This window comes from Pogonomyrmex barbatus, unplaced genomic scaffold, assembly GCF_055798465.1.
Source record: "Pogonomyrmex barbatus isolate J1 unplaced genomic scaffold, ASM5579846v1 scaffold9, whole genome shotgun sequence".
Taxonomy (NCBI): domain Eukaryota; kingdom Metazoa; phylum Arthropoda; class Insecta; order Hymenoptera; family Formicidae; genus Pogonomyrmex; species Pogonomyrmex barbatus.
The window spans coordinates 3,783,105-3,806,887 of record NW_028297193.1 but is presented as its reverse complement, the minus strand read 5'-3'; the positions used below and the strand labels follow the sequence as shown (position 1 = coordinate 3,806,887).

Here is a 23,783-nt window from a genome sequence, read left to right as displayed (position 1 = left end):
GAGCAATAGTAATAAGAAAAAGAGCACTTACCCTTAAACGATAACTTTTTGACAACAGCGTGAGAGGTTAACTGTCGTTCCTGCAAAGTAGATAAGTACAGTTTTTCTTGGAACTTTACAAAATATAAAAGTATCAAAGCACCGAAATATAACCTGCTGAGATCCGGCTATAAATTCGGAGTAAATTCAGAACAAAAAGTATTTAAAACTACTCAACATACCTGTCACCATCATCTGTTGTCATCCATTCGGTAGGTAAATATCAGTGCAGCCAACTTCAGAACATTTATCATCTCAGTTTTCCGGAAGTTACTCCGGGTGATTCTTGTTAGTTCATATTGCTCAATCAATTAAATATTATATCTTTTGATAAGAAAAAAAATGAGCAGAAAATTCCTAAGTAGATCAAGATGTAAGTAGATATGCTAACAGGATCTTCTCAATCTTCCAATCTGACTTATGTCGACCAAAGAGAAGTCATCCCGGTCTTTTTCACCGTCGAAACAAACGCTCGGTCTAGGTATACTATGTCTATGGGTAAAATTATAAAAATGAGAAAATTTGCCAGCTTCCGACATATAAGATCTGTTCTTTTCAGCTAAATTTTGCACAGTTCATCTTTCTTCCTTTTCTTTCATGTTAGAGAGAAAAAGAGAAAAGATGAACTGTGCAAGAAATTCAGCTGAAAAGAACAGACCCATGAAGCTGTAGATACTCTAGTGAATTTTTTCACTTTTGTAGTTTTCACTTCCACAATTCATCAAGCGTATGTTTATATAATTACACATCCATTTACGTTCGCGTTCGTAATTTTTTTGTTGTAGAAATAAAGTATTGACGAACATTAACAGGCGATTTTTCATAACTCGTCAAGAAACATGAAGGCGATTTCGAAAATAATCTTCTATTTCTAATTCTTTATATTATATTTTAATACCGTATTCTTTATCTTAACCATTATTGTGTTTGAACTTCAATGCAGCTATAAATAGCAATTCTCAAAAATTCGTTGCATTTGCATTTCCTAACATTTTCGTGTGCGTCAATATTCAAGTATTCAGCGAGGCAAAATTTCCGAGTGCACAAAGTGCAATTAAAACCAACTTGAATCTCACGTTAATGACCTGCCGCTAGATGTCGCAGCGATTTCTGACGCCACTAAACTTCTTTGTCTATATATATGCGGCGGTCGATACCAAAAGGTCTCTGAGACCGGTCGTCGGCGAGTTCCCGTTCCCTTCTCATCATTGTTGTGTCTCTTGCGGACCAGAATCTTCTTCGAGGAAGTTATTCGAGGTAATGTTCGTCATTCATAATTTCCTCGAATTTCTCGTCGACCGTCTGTCAAGATAGGCCGACGGGATCGATATTCGTACGTGCGAGCGAACAACGTCGGACGGATCGCGCTTTAATCGCGGCTTTTTTTTGTTTGATGCTAACGGTCGAAATTCGGCGGCTTATCGGACGACGACGCCCCGACGAGATCGGAACGTTTTGTTGTGATGGAGGCGCCACGGGGAGGCTCGTGAGAGCGAATTATGTAATTTGGAAGTGTCACTTTCGGACGAGCAGTACCGTTCCGCGATTTCGCAAGAATTACGCTCTATTTCGCAAGACCGGAGGTCAACCGAGAATGAGAGGAAGAGAGAGAGACGGAGAGAATTTGAGATCGCCGCAATGCTATTTGGCGAGTCACGTATTACGACGTTGACGGCGAAATTACTACCGAATAGAATTTGTAGGGACTCTTGCTAAGATTTCTATTCCAACGATAACGCGTAAAATAATTTTGATAATATCGAAAATGATTTTTTTTTTTTTTTTTCCATGAAATCGCAGGGATTGCTTTTAGATGTCGTAAAAAGAAATGTGTGAAATTAATGTGCATGCGTGCTATTAGCATTAATTTAATTTTGAATTTCGGAAATGCTCGAAATGAAGAATTGCGTGTCGTGTCGCTTCTGTTTACCATCTACATTTTACTTCATCTGATTTAAACCTTCTATAAATCTTCCTTGTTTGAAGACGATAAATCGCTTCCTTGTCTCGGACAGAACTCTTCTTTAATTAACGACTGGCAGAATTTTTGTGCAATGCTGTCATGTTTCTCGGAAACGTTTGCGTAATAGCGCAGCGGAACGAAATCGCATCGATTTAGGGATCACGTCACATGGCTTTTTTTAAATTTTTTTTTTCAGAGGAACTTTTGTATTCTGCGCGAATTGATGCAATTCAGTTCGCCGTCTCGCTCGGCAGAACTTTATCAATTGCAACTCGCGCCAACACGTATCGCGTATGGATTTATGCGCGGTAATCCGCGTCAGCTATAATGTCAAGTAAATTATCGAATAATTACGAACAAATTAGCGGTATTGTCTCCCGTGGGAATTCCTTCGAGAATACATCGTCGAAAGCAAATCAAAATTTAACGAGATTCCAACATAAACATGTCGAACGTGAAAGGAAACAAGTCGGGTTTTGATCAAATATGACGCATTGTGTATCGCTTTATATAACACATATAATAGATTTAATAAGTTCGTCGAAATATGAAGGAGAAAATTGCTTCTTAATATCAATTTAAATACCAATAAAAATTCTCGCGTTATCTATATATAACTTCTAATGCCGATGTTTTTTCGACGTTTTTTCATGAAATGAAAATTAAGTATCGTAAAATCAGACCTCCGTATTTCTTTTTTTTTTTTTTTTTTTTTTTTTTTTTTTTTTTTTTTTTTTTTTTTTTTTTTTCTTTAGACCGGAGTAGGATGAACCGCGAGATTGCGATTATCGCTAAGTGCACATTATAGTTGGAATTACGCGGACTCGCCAATGGAGCCGACTAACAAAGGAAAGTTTCGCCATATACGAGGTCGTCCGCGCGAAGTATTCTTTTCAAGTGCTTCTGCGAGGAATTGTTTTCGAAGCTTTTTTTCACAGCTCTTTTGTACATGATTTTCTTTTTTTTTTTTCTTTTTTTCTATACAAAACTTGGACTTTTATATATATATATATATATATATATATATATATATATATATATATATATATATATATACATATGTTGACCGTTGCGCAATCCGAAGTCTCACCTGATGTCCCAGTTCGGTCGGTCCCTCTTGGCTTGTCCCATTTATTCCATTAATACTCCTGGGAAATACTGAACCTAATTTTCCACCAATAACGCACGTGCTTAAAAATAATCGAATTGATTTGTAATGTTAATTTATGCAATCAATTTATGCAAATTTCAATTTATCGCTTAGTTTGCCAAAAATACATCACTGACTCATGAAAAGTCGTCAAAGATAAACGGGTTGACGATTCAAAAAAAATCCACATGTGCAGATGACTTTTTTTTTAGATCGACAGCTTATTTAAATATTACGTTTTATTTATTCGCGGCTTCCAACAAATAAATTCGGTATGTTTAATCATCAATTCTGAATACGCCGTTAATTCCCGCGTTTCTGCGTCACCGCGTTTCTCTTCGGCCGAATTATTCCTTATTCATATTTCATTTGTCATTCCCGTTGTCACGATTGACATTTCAATATTTATTGGCTTGTCATCAATAGAGATAACACGGCGCGCGTGTGTGCATGCTTGATAATGTGCGTGACAACTCTCGATATACAAAATACGCGAGGATCTTTACACAAGTTATCGCTGAATAAATATTTAGTTAGTTCTGGTGATCCTCGAGGGCTTATCGCGGAAATTCACTCGTGTCTAAGTGCTGACTTAGCGCTGTTGATTACACTTATGGAAATTATTTAAAGTATACAATTCTTAAGTACGCATCGAGTATGATGTTATATCAAAATTCAATATTTCCGCTGTATTCCTACATAAATCTTATCAAATAGCTCGCAGAAACGAATGTTCATTTCCTGCAAAACCGATTTGCAGGAATATTAGTTGAATTTTATAGGCGATGATAAAAAAAAAACGTCCTATCAAAGTTTTATTTGTTATGCAGTCGAAACAAATTTGTCGCAAAATTTCAAACGAGAATAGAGATTAGTAGTTTGTATTGAAAATAAGCCATATGTTTAAGGATCGCTGCTAAGACTTTAAATTCTATAGAATCCTTCTATGTTCCTGGTTGTAGCGACGAAACAGTAACCATGCCAGTGCCTGAGATCCAGAAACCGGCGCCCGCTTTCTCCGGCACCGCCGTTGTGAATGGACAATTTAAGGATATCAAACTCTCCGACTACAAGGGCAAATATGTTGTACTCTTCTTCTACCCGTTGGATTTGTAAGCACTTAACGACTCGTACTTTCGGAAATAAACGGAATATAAGGCGGTTATGCGACTCTCAATCGCTGCTAGCGCAAGAAGTGCTATTGTATAATTGCTTAGCATTTGCATTCGACTATGCTTGATTCTTAGCTGATACATTTAAAGAGATAACAAAAGAGATACGTGTTCTACATTCTAAGAGAATCAGTTACAAAAACAGATCCCGTGTTTTGAAATTTGTTGATATTTACGTCAAATTTAAGGTGACTTTTATTGGCGATAGACTGATAGACTTAATGAAGAAATACTTAGATTAGTGAGAGATTTGCATTTATATGAAATTAAACTTTTGCTCGTTTTTATTAAGGTTTTTAAATGAATTGGGAAATGAAGAAAAGAATTGGGATTGTGTATGAATATGATTGAGGCATGATCATTTTGTCGCAGCACTTTCGTGTGCCCGACCGAGATCATCGCTTTCTCCGATCGTGTGAAGGAGTTTACCGACATTGATTGCCATGTGATCGCCGCATCTACCGATTCCCACTTCAGCCATCTCGCGTGGGTAAATGTGCCGCGTAAACAAGGAGGTCTCGGTGAGATGAATATTCCTCTATTGGCGGACAAGAGCTGCAAGATTGCTCGCGACTACGGTGTGCTCGATGAGGAGTCAGGAATTCCCTTCCGTGGACTTTTTATCATCGACGACAAGCAGAACTTGCGTCAAGTCACCATCAACGACTTGCCCGTGGGAAGGTGAAGTTCTTACTCAATTATTAAGACTATGTTAAAGTTATAAAAATAATTTTGTGCCACAAAAGTGCCGTATGGTATAAGATGTAAAAATGTAAAATGTGGCATTCAAATGTGGCATTGACCTTGACAACAAAACGTAAGTTTGTTATGCTAATAATACTAATGATCTCGTATTGTATGCTAATTATAGATCTGTGGATGAAACTTTGCGTCTGGTTCAAGCATTCCAATACACCGATAAGCACGGTGAAGTCTGTCCAGCTGGCTGGAAACCCGGCAAGAAAACTATGAAGCCTGACGTCGTTGGATCGTTGGAGTACTTCAAGGATCAATAGACAATAAAATCGTACACTGATATTTCTTCATATTTACTACACTCAGTTAAAAATACACTCATATGTGCGTGTGTGTTTCATACTCTTTCGCTGCATACTTTTCTAATTTGATACATTTCATTTCTGTTTTTGTTTAGTATAATTAGATATACATATCGTGATTTTCACATTGAAATATCTGTCTTCAGTTTAATAATAATAAAACGGATTTATTTTCTATATATTCTAAGATAATGTTTTATCACCTCATAGTATAGGAATTACATATCACCCGATAATGAATACATTAAAAGTGCACGTATTTAGTGATATAGATCAATTATATGATAACGAATATTGATATCGATATCAATGCGATTAGAAAATTGAGTGACTAAGCGGCATAAAAATTTTGATAAGAAAGTACAAATTATAAACCTAAGTCGAATCACAATTAAAATCTGTGCTTCAAAGTTCAAATTTAAGTCGGAAAACATTTTTGGCACATTTTTTGAACGCGTTTTTAGTTATAATTTTTTTTATTAACCTAAAATCTAACTAATAATTAGACCAAAGTAACAGTATGTTTTTGAATTTAACAAAAAGATTGTGAAAGTCTCGAACAGACAAATTGCAGAGAACTTCGTTGTATATATAATATTTAATAACCTATTTGCAATTTTTTATGCAATTGCAATAAGATTGTCATTATTATTTTTACATGACATGAGCGACGATTACGAAGCTGCAATAACTCAAGCAGGTAAGAAGTGAAAAAATTAAAATTTGCATTTTCTTTTCTGAAAAAGTTGCTTATAACAATTTGTCTTTTACTAATTATATCAACTAAACAGAACCTATTTGAAACGTTACATAAAAATTATATTAAATCCACATTTAAGAAATGCTAAATTAGAAGATATATATTTCTAAGATTTGCATACTCAATGCAGGATGGGGTATCTGGCATTACTTCGTCGTCGGTTTATGCGGCTTGCTATCGCTCGCGGAAGCAAGCACTTCTCTAACTGTTCCCATTCTGGCACCGTTGATAGCGTGTGATTTAAAACTCAATAGGGAACAGGCCACAATGCCCATCGCAACTTCCAGTTTTGGTACACAATATCAAAACAGCTATATGGAATTTCATATTGAAATATTATTTTAATAGTTCAATCCAATTGGAATTAAGTTATTCAATTTAATTATTTTATGTCCGATATAAAACGAGAAATCGAAAGAAAAATGTAAGATCTATTTCTTGTCTATATATGAAAAATTTATTATTTCTCAGTTTTGCATTTTATTAAAATATATCGTTATGTGTTAGATGTCTTTTAATCGCTTTGATCGTGTAGGAATGGCAGTAGGTGCTTTTCTGTTTGGAACTATATCAGATGCCATCAGTCGTAAAAAATCGATTCCAATTGCTATGGGCACTATATTTTGCGCCTCAACTATCCTCGCCTTCGTGCAAAATAATTTCTTGATAAATATATCGGTATTTATGTTAGGATTAGGGTAAGTTCCTATTCTTTTATAATGAAAGTCACCAATATAATTTTGTAAGTCTTTTGATGATGACAGATTAAAGTATGATAAAAAGTCATGGATAATACGTTCGTAGGTTTAAAAACATTTTTATTGTTCTGTTTATTTTTTTTTATTATATTAGCATATGTTTCATGTACGTAATTCTTTATTTATCCCTTCTTATCAAACGTGCATATCTTGTATTGTGCACAGAAGTGAAAGATATTGTGACATGTAATTTGTAATTAAAAAACTGTTGCGTTGTGACGTCAATGATATTCATAGAGCTGCCGGAAGTAATGTCGTCGTGAGAGTTTATCTTATCGAGTGCCTACCGATGAAAAAAAGAGGAACTTGCTTAGCAGTAATCGACATGTTCTGGATAGTCGGCTATTTATCAGCCTTAGGTAAACGAATAATTTACGAAGAAATTTCTTTACAATTTATACTTATTTTTAATCTTTATTTATTAAACATTATATTCTTCAATTTTGATTTAATTTTGATCTACTTTATTTATTAAATGCTTTATTTCTTTAATATTAATAAACTTCAGTCTTGTTAAAATATAATCAACGGATGCAAAAAAAAGAACTCGATTAATAGATATTTACATTTATAAATTATTTTCATTTCTATTTTGCTTAAAAAAATAATTTTTGTAGATAATCTCATTTATACACTTTTTATTTACGATTCGGTAAATAAAAGAGATAAGGAAATAAAAAAATTCCAGTGTATATTGATGAAGAAAAAACAATTTATTAAAATTTCTATCCAATTAAAAACTATAATTAATGACCAATATGATGCAAAAGATGTTAGATGTCGCAAAATATTTTAAAACAATGGTTTTGTTTTATTTTTTTGAAAAATGATATGTTGAAGACAAATTATAGAAATTTCTTCGGAAAGGAGTTTCTTGGTCCATGATGCCGTCCATCATACAAATGCTGAACAGGCAATTCCGGCCGAGTTCCTGGCGAATACTCGTCGCTCTCTGTAGCATGCCAAGCCTGGTGATCGCCTGTGCTTCTGGTCTGCTACCGCCAAGTCCTCGATACTCGCTGTACCGTCGACGACCGAGACAGGCGCTTGCGGTGCTCCAACAGATGTATGCCATCAATAATTCGAAGCATACCGATACCTACCCGGTACAGTAACCCAGCCTGCTTCGTCAAAGCAATCTTATTATTTTCTTACATTCAATGCCTACATTCAATTCTCATCTGCCACTTCTGAGTTCTGAAAATAGACAGTCCTAGAAGTTCAGTTTGTAGGAAGAAATAGAAAAATAGATAGAAAAATAGAAAATTGAAAATTGATTGATTAGTTAGGAAAGATCATTCATTTAGAATTAGATAAGAATAAATATTTGTGTAATTAATCACAATTGAGATGAATTTTTTTGATGCATTTCATACATGTTTTATTTGTCGATGATGATTCTTTATCTATTTCGAATTGTTTTGTATAACTCAGGTCAAGAATCTAGAAGACTGCGTGCGTCCAGACGAGGAGACTGAAGATAACAAAATTCAAAGATACTTCACGAAAACCTGGGAACAGGTCCACAGAATATACAAGCATCCGTACAAGCGTGTGACACTGTACGGGACATTAGCGTGTCTTCTGCAATTTCCCGGGTAATAAAAGAAGTATCTCCGTAAGCTCTCTGTTTCCCGTACTCCGTATTTCGATCGCGAGGAAAATCACAGGGACGATGTTTAAGATTTGCTTGGCTCGCTCTGTGGAACACGCACGTTCTTCTGGAAATGAAAGCGGAGCACGTTGTAAGCGGCAACGGCACGTGTAACGTCAATATTCAGAACGTGGTATTGGATTTTTTACGAAACTGCGACGAGACGAACGAGGCTCGTTTCGGATTGCTGTTGCTGGTGTCGCTGGGCTACGTGCTGGGAGAGACGTTGCTCATCATCGGAATCGACAACGTTGGCAGAAGGCCGTATCTAAGTAAGCACTTAAACGGCCGCCAAAGATCGCTATCGCCGTCGCTTAATTAAATCTTCAAATCACATTTTTTTTTTATCATTTCTAAAATTATTAATTATTTTTATAATTATAATAATTTAGTAATTATATAAGTATTTTTCCTCGTAATTCCTCATTTTTCAAGTTACCAGTGATTGACTTGAAATCTTTTTTAGAATCGTGCTGATACACAATACATTCTAACAGCTTAAAAAAGATCTCTTCTTCTCTGATTGCCTTCAGTATCTTCGGCGCTCGTGGGTGGCGTGGCCTCGCTCGTGCTTATTTTTCGGTTGCACCACGCGATTCGTGTAACTCTGTCGTCGATTTTCCTGGCCGCTTACGCTATCGGGCACACGACGACGTGCGTTTTGCTGCTGGAGAATTATCCCACCGCTCTGAGGTAGGTCACGCGAAACGGAATGGCCAGCACGTCTGGCTAATCTTAGATCATCAGACGCGTTTTTGGGAATCAAATGTTTGCGGACGTGACGGTATTAAAACTCGTGGCTTCTGGTACCAATTCCAGAGGCACGGTGATGGGTTTAACGAGGATACTTCCTCACTTGACGCTTTTCGCGTTGCAGCTCTTCCTAAGAACGACCTGCCTAATAAGTATAATCGTCGCGTCGACTAGCTTGATGGGTATGAAAATGCGATCGTTACGTTTAACGAGCTGCCTTACTGAATATCAAACATTTCGCAGGTGCGGCGATTATTATGCTGTTGGTGCCTGATTTAACTGGATTGCCGATGAAGGAGTAATTCATACTTCCGGATATATTCAAAGGACGATTTACTTTCCGTCAGTAGAGCCACGGCCGTATTTTTCTCGAGTAAAATTTTACTTTATGCAAATTTCCCTTTCTTTCCGTTTGTTAAATCTCAAATTGTTCTCTGAAATTTCGTCAGAAATGTCAGTTTAACATTTAGGCCTTGCACAAGGAGATTTTATTCTACATTTTCGTAATGGGCCATCCACAGTTTTTAGCAATGCGGGATTCTCTATCTTTTTAGCAATCGCGGGATTCTCTATCTCGCGCGGCGAAAGTAGCACGGGGCGAGCTTTATGATCGGTAGCGTTATTCCGCGGCGCTTATAAATAAGAACCGTACGGGCGCGTCTTCCCGCCGCCGCCTTCCCGTCTATTTTCGACGGGAACAGGAAGAACGCTCGCACGCAAGCAGTCGCGCATGCCCGCCTCCCGACGCGAGACTCCCGTCTCGGCGTCGCGACGCCTTTGCAACTCGCGCGTATATTCTATACACGCGCATACACACGTACGCGCATCCGCCGTAAATACGAACGGCGAATGCTCGTCACCGAAAATAATTCGGCGCGCTATCGTCGAAGTCTCGAAACGCGCGACGTCCGACGAGCTTCTCGGCGAAGAGGCGACCTCGCGAGGTCGCGCGAGCCGAATTCCTGGCGATCGAGGGTGCGTCGAAGAGAACTTGTGATTTCGTACGCGACGATCGAGTACGAAAGTGAAGAAGAAGAGAATTGTCGTGTAACCGATTAATCGAAGCGCTTCCTTCAAGAGAATTTCTGAGTACCATGGTGATGTACGTGGGTGGTGAAAAGTAGTATACCTCCAGTTTACGTCGACTGCATTTCAAACGGAAGATCCTGCGACGGAGAATGAATTTTTTTAAATAAAAGAATTTTTTAAAGTAAAAGGAGAAATTTGTTGGGGATCATTGGAGATTAAAGAAGAAGAAGAATTGTTCGATGCAACGTTCGTTCTCTTTGGATTCCGTTCGGAGGCGAGTTGGAAGAAATTCGGCTGGATCTTAACAAAGGAGTCGTGTTTCGTGTAAAACAAAGATGCTATCTGCCCTACATAAGTAAACGCATACGCAGGCGATTTAGCATTATTTCGCAGCAAATCTTCTTATATGCCAACGAGATTTAGAAAATTCTTTCTAAATATTTTAAATCGAAACACCACGTTTAATTGGAAAAAGAAATCGATGAAGCAGAAGAAGAGAATTGATGAAGCAATCATATGAAGACTATGAAACGCGTAAGTCGTACTGGAGAATTTCAGTGGAAATTATAAATAAAGAAGAGAATTGATGTTTCTTCTTTGCACTTTTCGTACTTTTCTGATTCTTACGGCAAGAAGAAACGCCATTAGTGTAGTCGAACCCATTACCGCGCCTTCGCTTCCCATAATATTTATACGATCGGATATTTACGGGAGGAATCAACACTTCGCTTCTACCATCAATTTATAGATCGCATTTCCGTCTACCAACGCGTACAGAAACAAATCTGACAAAGAACGTATAATATGGCGCAAACATTTAGATAAAAGTATTCGGAAAACTCTTTGTGTAAACTGGAGTCAACGAAATATACCAGTGGCCATAAAGGAATACGTAAGATTCTTTTAATGAAAGAAGTTTGATATACAATGACGAAATAAAAAAACAGACACTGTATAAACACTTAACGGAACAGAAACATTTCGATATCAGAGTGCTTTTTCTAATTTGCTGAAATATAAACGAAAAATATAAAATTATTTAAAAGATTAAAATAAAAGATAAAATAAAGTAGAAATAAAATAGAAAAACATAAAAAATAAAATAAAGGAATTAAAGATATTTAAGTCGCAAAATAACTTTCAGTCAGGATCAAAGTTACACAAATTTTATGAATGGTTCACAATCACACGATGTCATGTTACGACGCTGTTCCGGTAAAACCACATAAAAGATGACATTAAACTCTCATAATGTGTTAAATATTGCCCGTCGTATCCCGCGAAATATCTAGATCTCGTGCTTTCGTTCAATAATTCATCAAATGGCGGAGGATAATGCTCATCCGACCGAGGAATCCGGTGCTCTCGAAGCTGAGAGGAAGCTCGACAGATCGGGTCGTCCGCGAGATCAAAGAAGAGCCCTCAGGGTCAAGGACAAGCCCGAAGAGAGTCAACTTCCGACCCCGCCCCCGGATCCGCAATGCCCTCCGACTGCGCGGGAACATCGCTCGGGGGTGACGTCTCGCGGGACCGAGGAAGAAGAGGAGGATCTTACGGCTTATCTCAGCGAGCTCGGTACGTCGCCGTTCGAGGGTCACTCATTCGATTACGACATCACGCCAAACTCGACGACCTCGGCGATGGGAGGCGACGCGGTCCCCTTCACCGAGGAGGCGTTCGAACACCTGGACCGGCTGTGCACGCTGACGGAGCAGATCTTGGAACTGCGCCTACGCAGCTCCGAGCATTTCCGGCGGGTGCGGGGCCTGGAGCGCGCGAAGGTGCAGCGGAATGCCGATCGGCGACTGGAGATCGCCCTGGCGAACGGCGAGGAGTTGCACCACGACTTCCTAGACGAGGACACCGGCTTCGCGGAATCGTTGCTGGACGCGATGCTGTCGAACTGCCGGGACGCCGCGTTCTCGACGCCGAGGCGGAGCGAGCGCGCGAGCGTGCGATCGTCCGCGTCGTCGAGGCAACGAAGCCGATCGCTCGCGCTGGTCGAACAGAATCTCGGCTCGCGTTTGGTCGAGCAGACGGGAGAGACGGACAAATGTGCCGCGAGGAACGCGAGTCGCAACGGTGGCCCGAAGGTCAGCAAGTGGACCAGAGTGAAGGCGGCCTTCAAATGGGAGCGCGCGTGTACGAACGATCTCGCGGACATCGCGGAGCTGGACACGCCGATGACGACGACGACGACGACGACGTCGCCGATATCGACGACGAGATACCTACGGATCCCGGACGCGACTACCACCGGAAGCTGGAGCACCGGATCGGCGCTGTCGGCATGCACAAGCGAGGTTTCCAGCCCGTCCACGCCAATTGGCAGAGTATCACCTGCGTCGTCGTCGAATGATGAGGTGTTCGACGGTGAGAAAACATGTTTTTATCAATGTATCTTAGAGCGGATGCTGCATTATATATTCATTGATCGAAAGCAAAAATTGAGATTCTAGGACAAAAACTGAGATCAGAATTGTTTTAAAGTTAGAATTTAAAATGGTAAATTGATGAAATTTTATATAAAAGCTTTCGATTGGCTGTAAACGGATTTTTGTTTAATAAAGCAAAATCAATTTTAAATTTAGAAATGAATATATTCGATGGTTATATATCAAAATTTGAATAGTAAAATACTACACTAGCGGTCTTCTTCATCAAAGTATCACAGAATTCTCTCCCCACATTTATAATAATCATTTATAATAATCATAATTTGTAATAATCAATGATTTATAATAATCAACAATTTTGAGCTTTAGTACGGAATAAAAAAAAACTACTCTAATAACTACTCTTTTTTTTAGATTCGCGCAAAAATATTATAAACTATCCAGACCGATCGCTTCACGTGAAGGATGATAGAAGAAAGGATGATCCAGATCGGTACGTTCGATCGCTCGATCGCGACACGTCCGTCACAGAGAGCGCTGATTCTATAGAATCTCCTGGTGAGGTAATGTCTACTCCATATTAAGACGAGGAAATCCCATATAATTTAATTTTGACACTCTTTGTAAATATCTTATAAATTTTATTGTGCGTAATCATCAACATTTGGCTGCCGCAACAAAGCCTCGCGTTGCTGCGGTCTGATGGCAATTCGATAAGAACGTTTCGCGAAATTCCTTTTCCGCGACACGAGCGGCGGCGTACATACAAGTGCCGACTTAAAAATATCCACGGCAACACACGCGCGTGTCGTGCACGACCCCGCCCGTTGAATTTCTTTGATCAACGCATCGCGGGCGTATCCGTTAACGGACGGCCGTTTTCATTCTAAGGCAAATCTCTTCAAGATGCTCTCTCGTTAAACTCACGGCCTTTTGGTACGTGCTACAATTGAGATTTTTTTTTTATTAAGAAATGCCTCGAATTGCGAGCGAGTTCCCAATTTCCCAATTTTGCAATTAAAAATTTCCCACATTTGAAGATATAATTTTTTTTTCAAAGTGCAGAAAACAAAGTACTTTGTCTTTTATTTATTTAAGACAATATTAATTTCTTTTATATTGCATATATATATATATATATATATATATATATATATATATATATATTAGTGAATGACAATTATTTGTTATTAATTATTATTCATAAATATAATCTATTCTCTTCGATGAAAAAAGGGATAAAGATTTTAATTTTTTTATTATGTAAAATCGATTTTTGCGTTTTTCAATTAGGCGAATCGCGCTAAACCGCTAATTCGTATTATATCGGATGCGGATGCGACAACGCATGCTGCAAGCGGAAAAGATCCAAATGCACCGCCGAAGAAACCGACGCCGACTCTGACGATCACGATACCGTCGAACGAGGAAGAAGTCAAAAGCTTGTCCTCTCCGGAATCGATCTCTCCTCTTCCGTCGAGCGCACAAGATTCCGGCGGAAGTTCACCGCAACGTCCGAGGATGCGGCAGGATATTTCGAGTCTGAGGGAATTTAAACGACAGGTTGGACGAGACTTGCACGAATCTTTAGCATTTACCGAACAATCTCATATTTTCACGCACACTCTCGTCACTCTCAAATACAGGCTAAATTATTATAATCGGAGGAAAACTGACCTCATGTAACATTCGCTAAAATTAAAACACATTTTTCCTCTTTGTCTTCAAAATTCTCATCCGTTGCTCGTACGGTATTTAAACAAACAAAATTTGAATTCCGCAGTTTGCAGATGCTTTCTCCTGCCAAACGGTTGTCACATACATGACATGCGGAATATGATATTTGCTTCCAGTATTCGACAATCGAGGAAGCGATAACGCCCGCGCCAAAGATACAGCGGCAAGACTCGAAATGGCACAAGGTCAGACGAGCCTTTCTGACAAACGCCACCTTCAGCGTTCCTCCAAGCCCAATTAGGATGATCGCGACGCAATCGTTCGCGAACGATGGTGAGAGTTTGGTGAAGCTTCCTAGAGAATGCGTCGCTAAAACAACGTCACATTTCTGTGAAATCTAAACTAACAATACTAATCGTATTAATTATGGAGAACTGGTGTAAAGAATCTAATATTACATATTCTGTTTAATTAAACCTTTTATTAGAAACCCTGAGGGAATTTTCTTTTTCTCTTTTAGAAGTTCAATTTTAGAACTTTGTTTCTGTGTTCAGCAATTTTATTACTGACTTTACATTTACGTCATAAATCTTCATTTATGAGAAACATTGCGTACATGTATTCAGTCGCAAAACTCAATGCAAAGATAAACGGTTTTCTCACGCATTTATTTCTTGAAGTTTGATTAAACTTATAAAAACAGCAAAATGATTTTTCTGAATTATTCACAATTTTAGCATTATCTTATTAGCTAAATAATTAATCAAAGATTATAATTAATTGACTTTTCCGTTTCAGTATTAGTTCTCTGTAATCAATATATTTAACCAACATATTTAAAATTTGTTTAACAGTTCGCTTATTGCTATTGCTTCTCATGATTCTTGCTACTTGCTTGATCTTTTTAACTGGGTGATACACTTTTCCAGATATCTCAAAAATTCGGCAGTTTTCTTGATGTTTACCTCTATTGTTTCCCGCATCATCATCTCGTGTGTTCTTACAATCCTTTCATGAAACTTGGCAATCTCTTTGAAATTGCGATGCGCTTTCTCATTCATAAGATCGAGCATTTCCGCCACTTCGTCTGATTGTTCCTTCGTGCATTTCGCGAGATCAAAAGGAATATTATGCCTGCGACATGTAATAAGATAATTTTTCTCCGCGCTCTTGACACAGATCGACACGTCGCTTCGCAATTTCTTCAGCATAGATTCTATATGTTTCACATTCGCATCGATCGCTCGTTCTAAAGCGTCGAAAGATCGTTTTATCTCGTTGTTGAGTAGCAATGTTTCTTTTCGCATCCAGTTGCCATAAGAAACATCCAACTTGATCAATTCATCTAACCTTCCCGTTGTCTTCTTAATCAATTCTTCCAATTGATTTGTATGAGCAATTTTGCTATTGTCCAAATGAATTTTTATGTCTTTTGTAATCAATTGCGACTCATCTTCCACGAATCGTATTAGATCTTTAATACGAAATTTTAGATATTGTTGTGCTTTTAGATAATCCTCACTGGCTGTAGTTACTTTACACTAAAATTCGTTACAATTTATATTTTAATAATAAATCATAATACAAGATGTATGTTCGATATTTGGAGAAAAGTTTTAAATTAGCACGAATTTATCTTTACAAAGCAATTTTTATAAAATAAATCAAATCTATATTTTTTATTAATCTAATACTCGGTTTCTTAAATTTTGAATTAAATATTGATAACTTAAATATTGATTAAATTTTTCTCAATAAAAATATTTCAGATATATCGTTAAATGATTTACATTGTATACGACATAAAATTTAAAAAATTTACATTTAACCTATCTGTCAAAAGTCGAAAAAACGTTTAATTGGAATGAAACAAAATTAAATAACATTCTTAATTACTTTAGGCTTAGATTTTGAAAATAACTTTTTACAATAGAGTTGTATGAATGGTGATTTGGGACATTGCTTCAATTTTTTTTTATATTCTTCGGAAGTTAAACGAATCTTGTTTTCTGGCCCATCGATGAACTTGTTAATTTGTGACACTTTCTTACTGAAGCGAAGAATAAATAATGAATTTTTCGTGACATTATTCAAAATTTGACAGCCTACTTGAAAATTTTTTGGCAACATGCCACTCGCACGTGTGTTACATGTTGCTTGTCAAGACAAAATAAAAATAATGAATGTACATACGTGCCAAACAAAAGATATCGATTAAAAAAAAATTAAAGTTTAATGCAAAAACATACGATTAAACGTTAAAAATATGATAAAAGATTTTCGAGAATATTAATATTTTTATGAATACGTAATTCATGCTTGTCGCCTAATAAATATCTGTCATCAAACTTCTATAAGCTCTACCATTTCTAATTTTAAGCTTCGCTTGAAAAATACGACTAATCTATCCGAAAAGATCGCGACGATCTCTTAAGAAGTCTTCCCCTGCCAGTTTCTCACGCGCTTCTCATCGCATAAAATGTATTCGTTGTAAACGCAGATACGCGCCGAGCTCGCAGCTGTAGCGAAAGCATCGAGGATCTCGGTAAAACCGTTGCAGGTACCAACAACGGCCACTATCGGGAGGCGCGCAGGGATTATCAGGCGTTACGGGAGAAATTTGGAGCCGAGTTCCATCGGAAGCTGATCGAATGGGAGCGGCTGAAAGGTTCGCAGAATGCTCGCAACGGTCTACCGCTGAACGAAGAACGGCTCACGCCCGAGTTTAGGAAGAAATTGCAGGATTGGAAACGAGCGAAAAAGGGTCGTCGATCTGGAGGGGTCATCCAGCAGCAGCGCGTTAGCCGTCGACGGTTGACCGACTGGCAGCTCTGGCGTTCCTCTTCGAAACCTGAGCCCAGGTGTTACGGCGTACGTTGATCTCGCGAGCAATCGCGTGAAAAATAACAAGTATCTCGAAAACAGAGAGAGAGAGAGAGAGAGAGAGAGAGAGAGAGAGAGAGAGAGCTGCCAAGTTAAACTTAATTAACTTGTAATTTTGAAAAATTTAGAAAGATATACTTTTTAAATCGCGAAGACTTTATTCTCCATTACGATGATCTTTTAATGAAGATCCAAGATCTTTGGGGACTATTTCTAATCGAAAATTTGACTCAAAGATCTTTCATATCGCAATTAAAGAGATATTTTCTTTTTTTTTTTCTAATGCGCACTTTTTTGAACGTTTTTATAATATTTTTTTATATGATAGAAAAATCAGAGTTCGATCGGCTCGCGCGGAAGCTGCGCGAGTATCGGCAGCGCGGGAAGTTTTGGTAGCGATGGAAAACAGCATCTTTGCGAGGATTTTATCAAGAGGATGGAGGCGTGGAGAAGAATGAGCGAGACTGCGTGTCGAGGCGGCGAGAGACCGAAATCACCGACGACGAACCGTGTTACGTCCAACATCGATGAAACGGAATTCCTTTCTTTGGAAAAACTGCTGTTATTGTTTGGGCAGAAGACCAGAAAAGAACTTCGAGAGAGCGACGCGAGGCAACTGAACGATTGCTTCGATGGCGACGCAAGGTATAAAAATTCAATGCAAGAAATATTGTTTAATTAAAATAATTTAAATATAATTTTTAGGTTTTATAAAACAATATATTATTCTATATAATTCGCGATGCTATGTGCTAGAAGAAGCAATTTCTGATTCGTGCTTAACTTAGATTTCTCATTTGCTGGTTTTAAATTTGCACTTATTTTTATCTTTTAAAAAGCTATGGCTGAAACGCAACTTCGTCAGAGGAAAAGATTGCTTCTTCTACTGTGAATTCCACAGTATACATTTATAATTTTTTCACCATAGTACCTTTAATGCTCGATTCCATCAACGTAGATTTACTTTAATCTCGGTTTAACTTGCTCTTCATCTTTTTCTAATTTTTAGAACTACTCTTAAAATTACTTAATCTATCGTTGGTGGAATCGGAATTATTACTAAAGTAGGAATCTGATCGCAACAAATTATTAAACTTTTCGATTGATTCAAGATTTATGGCTGCATCTCGAAGCGTAAATTGTGGCAATGAAATATTGATTCGTACGTCCGTCGGATCTTACCGTTTCGAGGGTATATCTCGAGAATTTACGAGAAAGCTATACGATTGGGAGAAATACCGTGGGATATCACCGAGATCTTCCACATTCCGTCTTTTGGGACCAGGATACACGCCTTTTGCCCAAGATTCGGATGAAGTTACATTGGCAGAGACATCAAGTACGACAGGTAAGATTAAATAATTCTGAGAAACTTGATTCTAAAAGATATTAAAATATTATTATTCTGCAATAGGCAAGAATCGTGCATTCCACTGGACCCTGAAGAGATCCAAGTCCGATGGCAGCGTCTTCGAAGGCAGCCTTCGTGACGAATCGTTCACATTACGTCGTTCCGCGAGTCTTCAATCTCTTACTTCTACAGGCAAGCTCGAAGATGATACTCGAATGGATGTCTTACCAGTTTCCAGTAAGTACACCATTTTATTAACAATCTTCCCAGAACATTTTGTAACATTCTCGAACAAGCTTGCATTGATTACAGTCTAATTTACGGAAGTAATGTATCCTTAATTATTTTTTCATTATAGATTTAGAATACAATATATTTGATTTATAATATGTTTGATATAATATATTTGACTTTTCGTTATTTATATTTGTCAAAATAATACTATCATATTTAATTTTTTAGTTATTAATAATTGTTTATTACATTTATTTGTCACAGATGACTCACAGGGGATCAAGGATCCTTCGGAGGATATGGCAGTGGAGGATTCTGAGCCAGAGGCGATGATCGTCGATATAGAGGACGTTATCGAGGAGACTGCCAGCCCTTTGGCAGGAGTACAACCCCATCAAACGCCGGTGTACTCCGTCGCGGCCAGCGAAACCACTAGCATCGCCGTTCCTCTCGGCACAGTCACTTCGAGTCACGAGCCTTCGCCAGTGTTCCTGATCAAAATCGAGGAAGATGAAGAAGATTGCGAACGATGGAATGACGGAAAGATCGGCCCGGAAGCTTCCTTGAGCGAAAACAGTCCGAGTCCAGAATACTTCCCGGTATCTGAAGATTGCGGTGAAAGAACGATATCTTTGGACGAAGAAAAACAGAGCTGGGAGCCGAGTTGCTGCAAGGAAGACGATGACTCCGCGGGATGGATCGAGAAAACACGATGTTCAATTCCGAATTCCAACGATTCTGTAAAGTCCGACCATTCGGTGGGGTGGAATCAGGATACTTGGAACGAGTCAAGCGATGAAGCAAATAGGTAAACCCTATAAAAAGCCATCAGTTTTTCACAATTGTAAAAAATTAGTAACGTTTTCAGAGATTCGATAGGGCTCGAATTGTCTCCTACGACAATCTGCGAAAGTGAAAACAATATAAGGAAACAAGACATTCTCGGTAAGATATTTGAAATATATATTAATCCTTGTTTAATTACAAGATTAGAATTTTTAATCTATTGAAAATATTTCTTAAATATATTATAAATATAATTATAAATATATTATAAATATAATTATAAATTTATTAAAAATACTTTCATTTAAAATTTTTAATTTTATTTCTTTCGTCCTGAAATATTTTTCAAATTTATCAATTTTCTTTAAAGCATCTTAGAAAAGATGACATTTAAAAACATGACATTTATTTCAGGAAGCGACAACGTTGGATTGATACACATTGCGGAGAGTTTCGAAACTTCATCGGTGGCTTGGAACGCAGAGGAATCGATGGTACATTCATAATTAAAATTCAATCTTTCTTTAATCTTATCTTAATGTATTAATTTCGCACGTTGCCGTGCAACTTCTAACTTCGATATTTCTTAAACCACGAGAAGACGTAATAAAAAAAATTATCGCTCGTCAGATTCGCATGACACTCGAGTCACTGACTCGAGTTGACTTGAGTTGAGGCTCAAACTTTTTGGAAAAGTAAGTTTTATCATAGCACAATTGAAATTAGCGTCCTGTCGGTACAACCAGGACCCATCGCGCACGTGTGAGGGGATGAGCGAGACGCGTAAGGAGGAGATCGAGGATCTACCAGATGAAACATCGAACAACGAGCGAACGAGCGACACGAAAAACCACCAAGATGACGAAGGCGATGGGAAAGCCAAGCAAGGGAAAATAATTCTCAGCGCAGATTTTTGCACTTACCAATTAGCAACAGCGGCATCGTCATCGGATTCCAAGGAAACTTCATCGAAATTATCGAATTCAAATTCGAGTAAGTTCATATTCTCCTTTAACGTTATACATTTTAATTAATTTATTTTTACTTTAATTTTCGTTACTTTATACCTTTTTTCTTATACAAGAAGAGAATCTTGTTATGAAAATTCTTCTCTTGCAGATGATAACAAAGATATATTGGAATACTGCGACGTTGATAGCGAGAACGAAGCACATTATGAAAGTTGCGAGTCACCCGAGTTGCAGACCGATCGACATTACGAAATTCTCACGTTTAAAAACGACACATGCAACGATGCGACAGATAGCGGCTTGTACGAGCCGATCGGATGTCACGAAATTCGTAGTTCCTTTTATGACGACAGAGGCAACAGCGCAAAAGTTTCCTCGTCATCAGGATTATCAGAAATGAAGAGATCAAATCTCCTAGAGACTCCGAGAGGTCCTTTAACCAATTCAATCGTTCAGACCATCCCGATAACCGTCTCCAGAGACAACAGAGCGCACTGCTTGGAAAAAATATTGATCAATGAGGAGACATTGAATAAAATAATTGTTTCTACGATGAGTGCACAAAATGGGACGAAATCTGCGGAAAGAATTCAAGATCGTTTCGTAAACTTGAACCGTTTGGACGAGACAGCGGCCATCAATAATCACGCATCTACAAAAATAATTCGCGATTCCCAAATCGAAAATATTAAGAAAGATGGCTCTACTTCTAGAAACGTCTTTGTGAAGACGAAGCGTATGATCTTCGGTCCGTTTCGTCGATCGGAAGAGCAACCATCCTCGAGAAAGCAAAGCGACGGTTCCGTCGATGGCCGGCTTGCACGTTCATCAAAATCTAAGAGTAAGTCACGATCAGCATCACCGAAATTATGTCGACAGGACGCTTTGCTGCGTGTGTCATTGTCATTACCGTGGCCTCTGCGTTCCACGTCGAAGGACAGCGAAATTCCCTCCGAAACCGAGTCTAGGAGAAGCTCGGGAAGTAAGATAGAAAATGCAACAACGATACGGGAGAAAATTTCACTTTGCAAAGAGAGCAACGTAGATAATAGAAAGCTAAGCGAACAATCAATTAACGAAGAATTACCATTTATTGATGTAGACCAGGAAAAAGTTTGTCGATCGGACGCAAAGTTTATAAGTGCATACTCGACAATTTCCGTGGAAATTTCTGAACAATCGGAGAAATCAAAGATGACCACGATCGAGCGGAATGAAATGTGGAATGAGTTTAGATGCAATAAGACTCAGAACAATGGAGAATGCAAGTTCAAGTTCAAGTGTGCGCCAAGTCGAGTACAATTTGAAGAAAAACTGGCTAAGGAAAACTGCAGCCAGAAACAAGACGAAGGATGGCAAGAGGAGATGAAATTCAATCGGAAACAGGACGAGGCAAAATCGGACAAAAGTCACACGAGGAGCGATATGGTGCCATCGGATTTAATTCATAAGCTTAAGATACTTTCGGACGCTGCAGCGAGAAGGGAAGGACGAGTGACAACAACGGAATCTTCTATAATCAGCAGTTCGGAATCGCGTTCATCTAAGATACGACGTGCCAAAGAGAGTTTCCTATCGCTAAGGGGTGGTCCTTTCTGTCGCTCTATGACGGAACCGTCGGAAGCGGCCGTCAACCCCGATCCTTGGGGACGAACATCGACGACTCGGACGACATCGAGAAGAGAATTGACGGGGTCAAGTGACATCGCGGTTGTTGTTTCGAAGTCGGAAGAACCGACAGAACCGACAGCGAGAAATGAAACGGAAACAGCGATGTCGAGCGCGCAGAACGACATCGCTTCTTCGGAAGAGGACAAGATCGATTCGTATCAGATGAGAGATCAAGCGATCGACGTTCGATCGGAGTCATTAGTGAAATCGGCAAGCGCTGGCATGATCAACGTGGATCCTGACACATTCGATCGGCTGGTTACGACCGATCGTGGATGCGAATCTCTGCCGAGGGCGATTACAAAACGCCGCGACTCCTCAAGTCCGTTGGCCAAAATTGTCGGTAAACTGAAGCTTTCACGATTGATTCGCGCCAAGAATGTCGACGGCGGTAATATGAGCACGATCTCGACGTTGTGCAGGCAGAGTTTGTTGATCGACATGCGAAACAATCCCAGAGATCAACGAAGTAACGAGCAGAAGGCTGGGAATGATCCGATCAATGCTGTGAGAGATAATGATGACGATCATTCGGATGAATCTTCTAAAACAATTTATGAATGAATCTTTTTTTTTAATTGATATGATTTATATAATATTCCAGGGGTCTGTGAATTTTTTTAAATCTATCCATTCTGGATTTTAATAACGAGAAAATTTTGGTCTTCGGTAAAAAAATAGAACAGCCTATATGCAAATTAAAAAATAGCATGTAATTATATATCTTAAGAGCTATATTTGTTTTAAATATTATTTAAATGATAGAAAGAATAATACGTTAAGCTTTATGAGGAATGCGTATTAGGATCGATGTTAATTAATTTTTGCAAAGCTGAAATGCAAACAGCGTACATTATCTACAACGATGATGTAATGTACGCTAAGTTTTGTGCTCTTATTTCATCTATTCTTTCATCAATTGGATATATTAATGTTTAATTAATTTATTTATTAACAAGAATGTTGATGCATTAATAACGTTACAATATGAATAATTGAATAATTGAAAGAAAACGTTTTTCACAAATTAAGCTGTTAAACAAATAATAACAATATTCAAGTTTTATATTCGTAGCATATAACAAAACTTTAATTATTCTGTAATCTTTCTATAACAAAACTTTAATTATGAAAATTAAAATAAAGGGAGAACATAAGAGGAAATTAATGTAATTTTAATTTAGCATTTAGTTACAGTATTTCTTATCTTACGAGTGGAACTTTATATTCGAGAGAATCGCGACTTTGATCATTATTTATTAAGTTACGCAAAGTACGTAGTTTTTTTAAACAACGCTTACGCAAATATCCTGTGTCCCTCCTCACGTGCAACGAGTAGCAAACACAATGAGATGACGGTTACGAGTCCGATCGGTGTTTGATTAAACGGGATTAATGTCCCCGGGGCGATCTCGAGTGGCGAGAAGGGAGAGTGAACGGAGACGGGCGCGTGTCGCGAACGCGTGCCTCCCCGAAGT

General features: G+C 38.3%; 3 protein-coding genes and 1 pseudogene across 6 annotated transcripts; 3 read left to right on the top strand and 1 right to left on the bottom strand.

Moving 5' to 3' along the window:
- The first annotated feature begins 1,137 nt into the window (after positions 1-1,137).
- On the top strand, positions 1,138-5,561 carry Prx2 (Peroxiredoxin 2). Its single transcript, XM_011641837.3, has 4 exons — positions 1,138-1,296; positions 4,115-4,264; positions 4,697-5,005; positions 5,196-5,561. The coding sequence occupies exons 2-4, from the start codon at positions 4,131-4,133 to the stop codon at positions 5,338-5,340; spliced, it is 588 nt and encodes a 195-aa protein (XP_011640139.1). The 5' UTR covers positions 1,138-1,296; positions 4,115-4,130; the 3' UTR covers positions 5,341-5,561.
- Positions 5,562-5,715: 154 nt separating this feature from the next.
- On the top strand, positions 5,716-10,339 carry LOC105429095 (synaptic vesicle 2-related protein). Of its 2 annotated transcripts, XM_089084545.1 has the most exons (8): positions 5,716-6,840; positions 7,138-7,259; positions 7,768-8,006; positions 8,335-8,498; positions 8,585-8,826; positions 9,088-9,247; positions 9,374-9,489; positions 9,551-10,339. In XM_089084545.1, the coding sequence occupies exons 1-8, from the start codon at positions 6,650-6,652 to the stop codon at positions 9,607-9,609; spliced, it is 1,293 nt and encodes a 430-aa protein (XP_088940671.1). In that variant the 5' UTR covers positions 5,716-6,649; the 3' UTR covers positions 9,610-10,339. The 2 variants fall into 2 exon arrangements, with proteins under 2 accessions (XP_088940671.1, XP_088940670.1); XM_089084544.1 differs by lacking the exon at positions 7,138-7,259 and having other exon boundaries at positions 5,716-6,082; positions 9,374-10,339.
- Positions 10,340-10,378: 39 nt separating this feature from the next.
- On the top strand, positions 10,379-23,469 carry LOC105429097 (uncharacterized). 3 transcript variants are annotated; one of them, XM_089084523.1, is made up of 13 exons: positions 10,379-12,709; positions 13,147-13,295; positions 14,026-14,295; positions 14,586-14,742; positions 16,970-17,280; positions 17,621-17,937; positions 18,405-18,640; positions 18,707-18,880; positions 19,142-19,685; positions 19,734-19,822; positions 20,078-20,157; positions 20,410-20,656; positions 20,783-23,469. In XM_089084523.1, the coding sequence occupies exons 1-13, from the start codon at positions 11,659-11,661 to the stop codon at positions 22,867-22,869; spliced, it is 5,712 nt and encodes a 1,903-aa protein (XP_088940649.1). In that variant the 5' UTR covers positions 10,379-11,658; the 3' UTR covers positions 22,870-23,469. The 3 variants fall into 3 exon arrangements, with proteins under 3 accessions (XP_088940649.1, XP_011640143.2, XP_088940648.1); XM_011641841.2 differs by having other exon boundaries at positions 16,910-17,280; positions 19,746-19,822; XM_089084522.1 differs by having other exon boundaries at positions 16,910-17,280.
- LOC148934539 (uncharacterized) lies at positions 15,285-16,903 on the bottom strand (annotated as a pseudogene).
- Positions 23,470-23,783: the final 314 nt, after the last annotated feature.

Excerpts from the sequence above, each read along its gene's own strand:
- Prx2 (XM_011641837.3), top strand. The coding sequence starts at position 4,131 with ATGCCAGTGCCTGAGATCCAGAAACCGGCGCCCGCTTTCTCCGGCACC. Across the intron at positions 4,265-4,696 it reads TTCTTCTACCCGTTGGATTT|CACTTTCGTGTGCCCGACCG; the intron begins GTAAGCACTTAA and ends ATTTTGTCGCAG. Across the intron at positions 5,006-5,195 it reads AACGACTTGCCCGTGGGAAG|ATCTGTGGATGAAACTTTGC; the intron begins GTGAAGTTCTTA and ends TGCTAATTATAG.
- LOC105429097 (XM_089084522.1), top strand. The coding sequence starts at position 11,659 with ATGGCGGAGGATAATGCTCATCCGACCGAGGAATCCGGTGCTCTCGAA. Across the intron at positions 18,881-19,141 it reads GGATGTCTTACCAGTTTCCA|ATGACTCACAGGGGATCAAG; the intron begins GTAAGTACACCA and ends TATTTGTCACAG. Across the intron at positions 20,657-20,782 it reads ATTATCGAATTCAAATTCGA|ATGATAACAAAGATATATTG; the intron begins GTAAGTTCATAT and ends CTTCTCTTGCAG.
- LOC105429095 (XM_089084545.1), top strand. The coding sequence starts at position 6,650 with ATGTCTTTTAATCGCTTTGATCGTGTAGGAATGGCAGTAGGTGCTTTT. Across the intron at positions 9,248-9,373 it reads AATTATCCCACCGCTCTGAG|AGGCACGGTGATGGGTTTAA; the intron begins GTAGGTCACGCG and ends TACCAATTCCAG. Across the intron at positions 9,490-9,550 it reads CGCGTCGACTAGCTTGATGG|GTGCGGCGATTATTATGCTG; the intron begins GTATGAAAATGC and ends AACATTTCGCAG.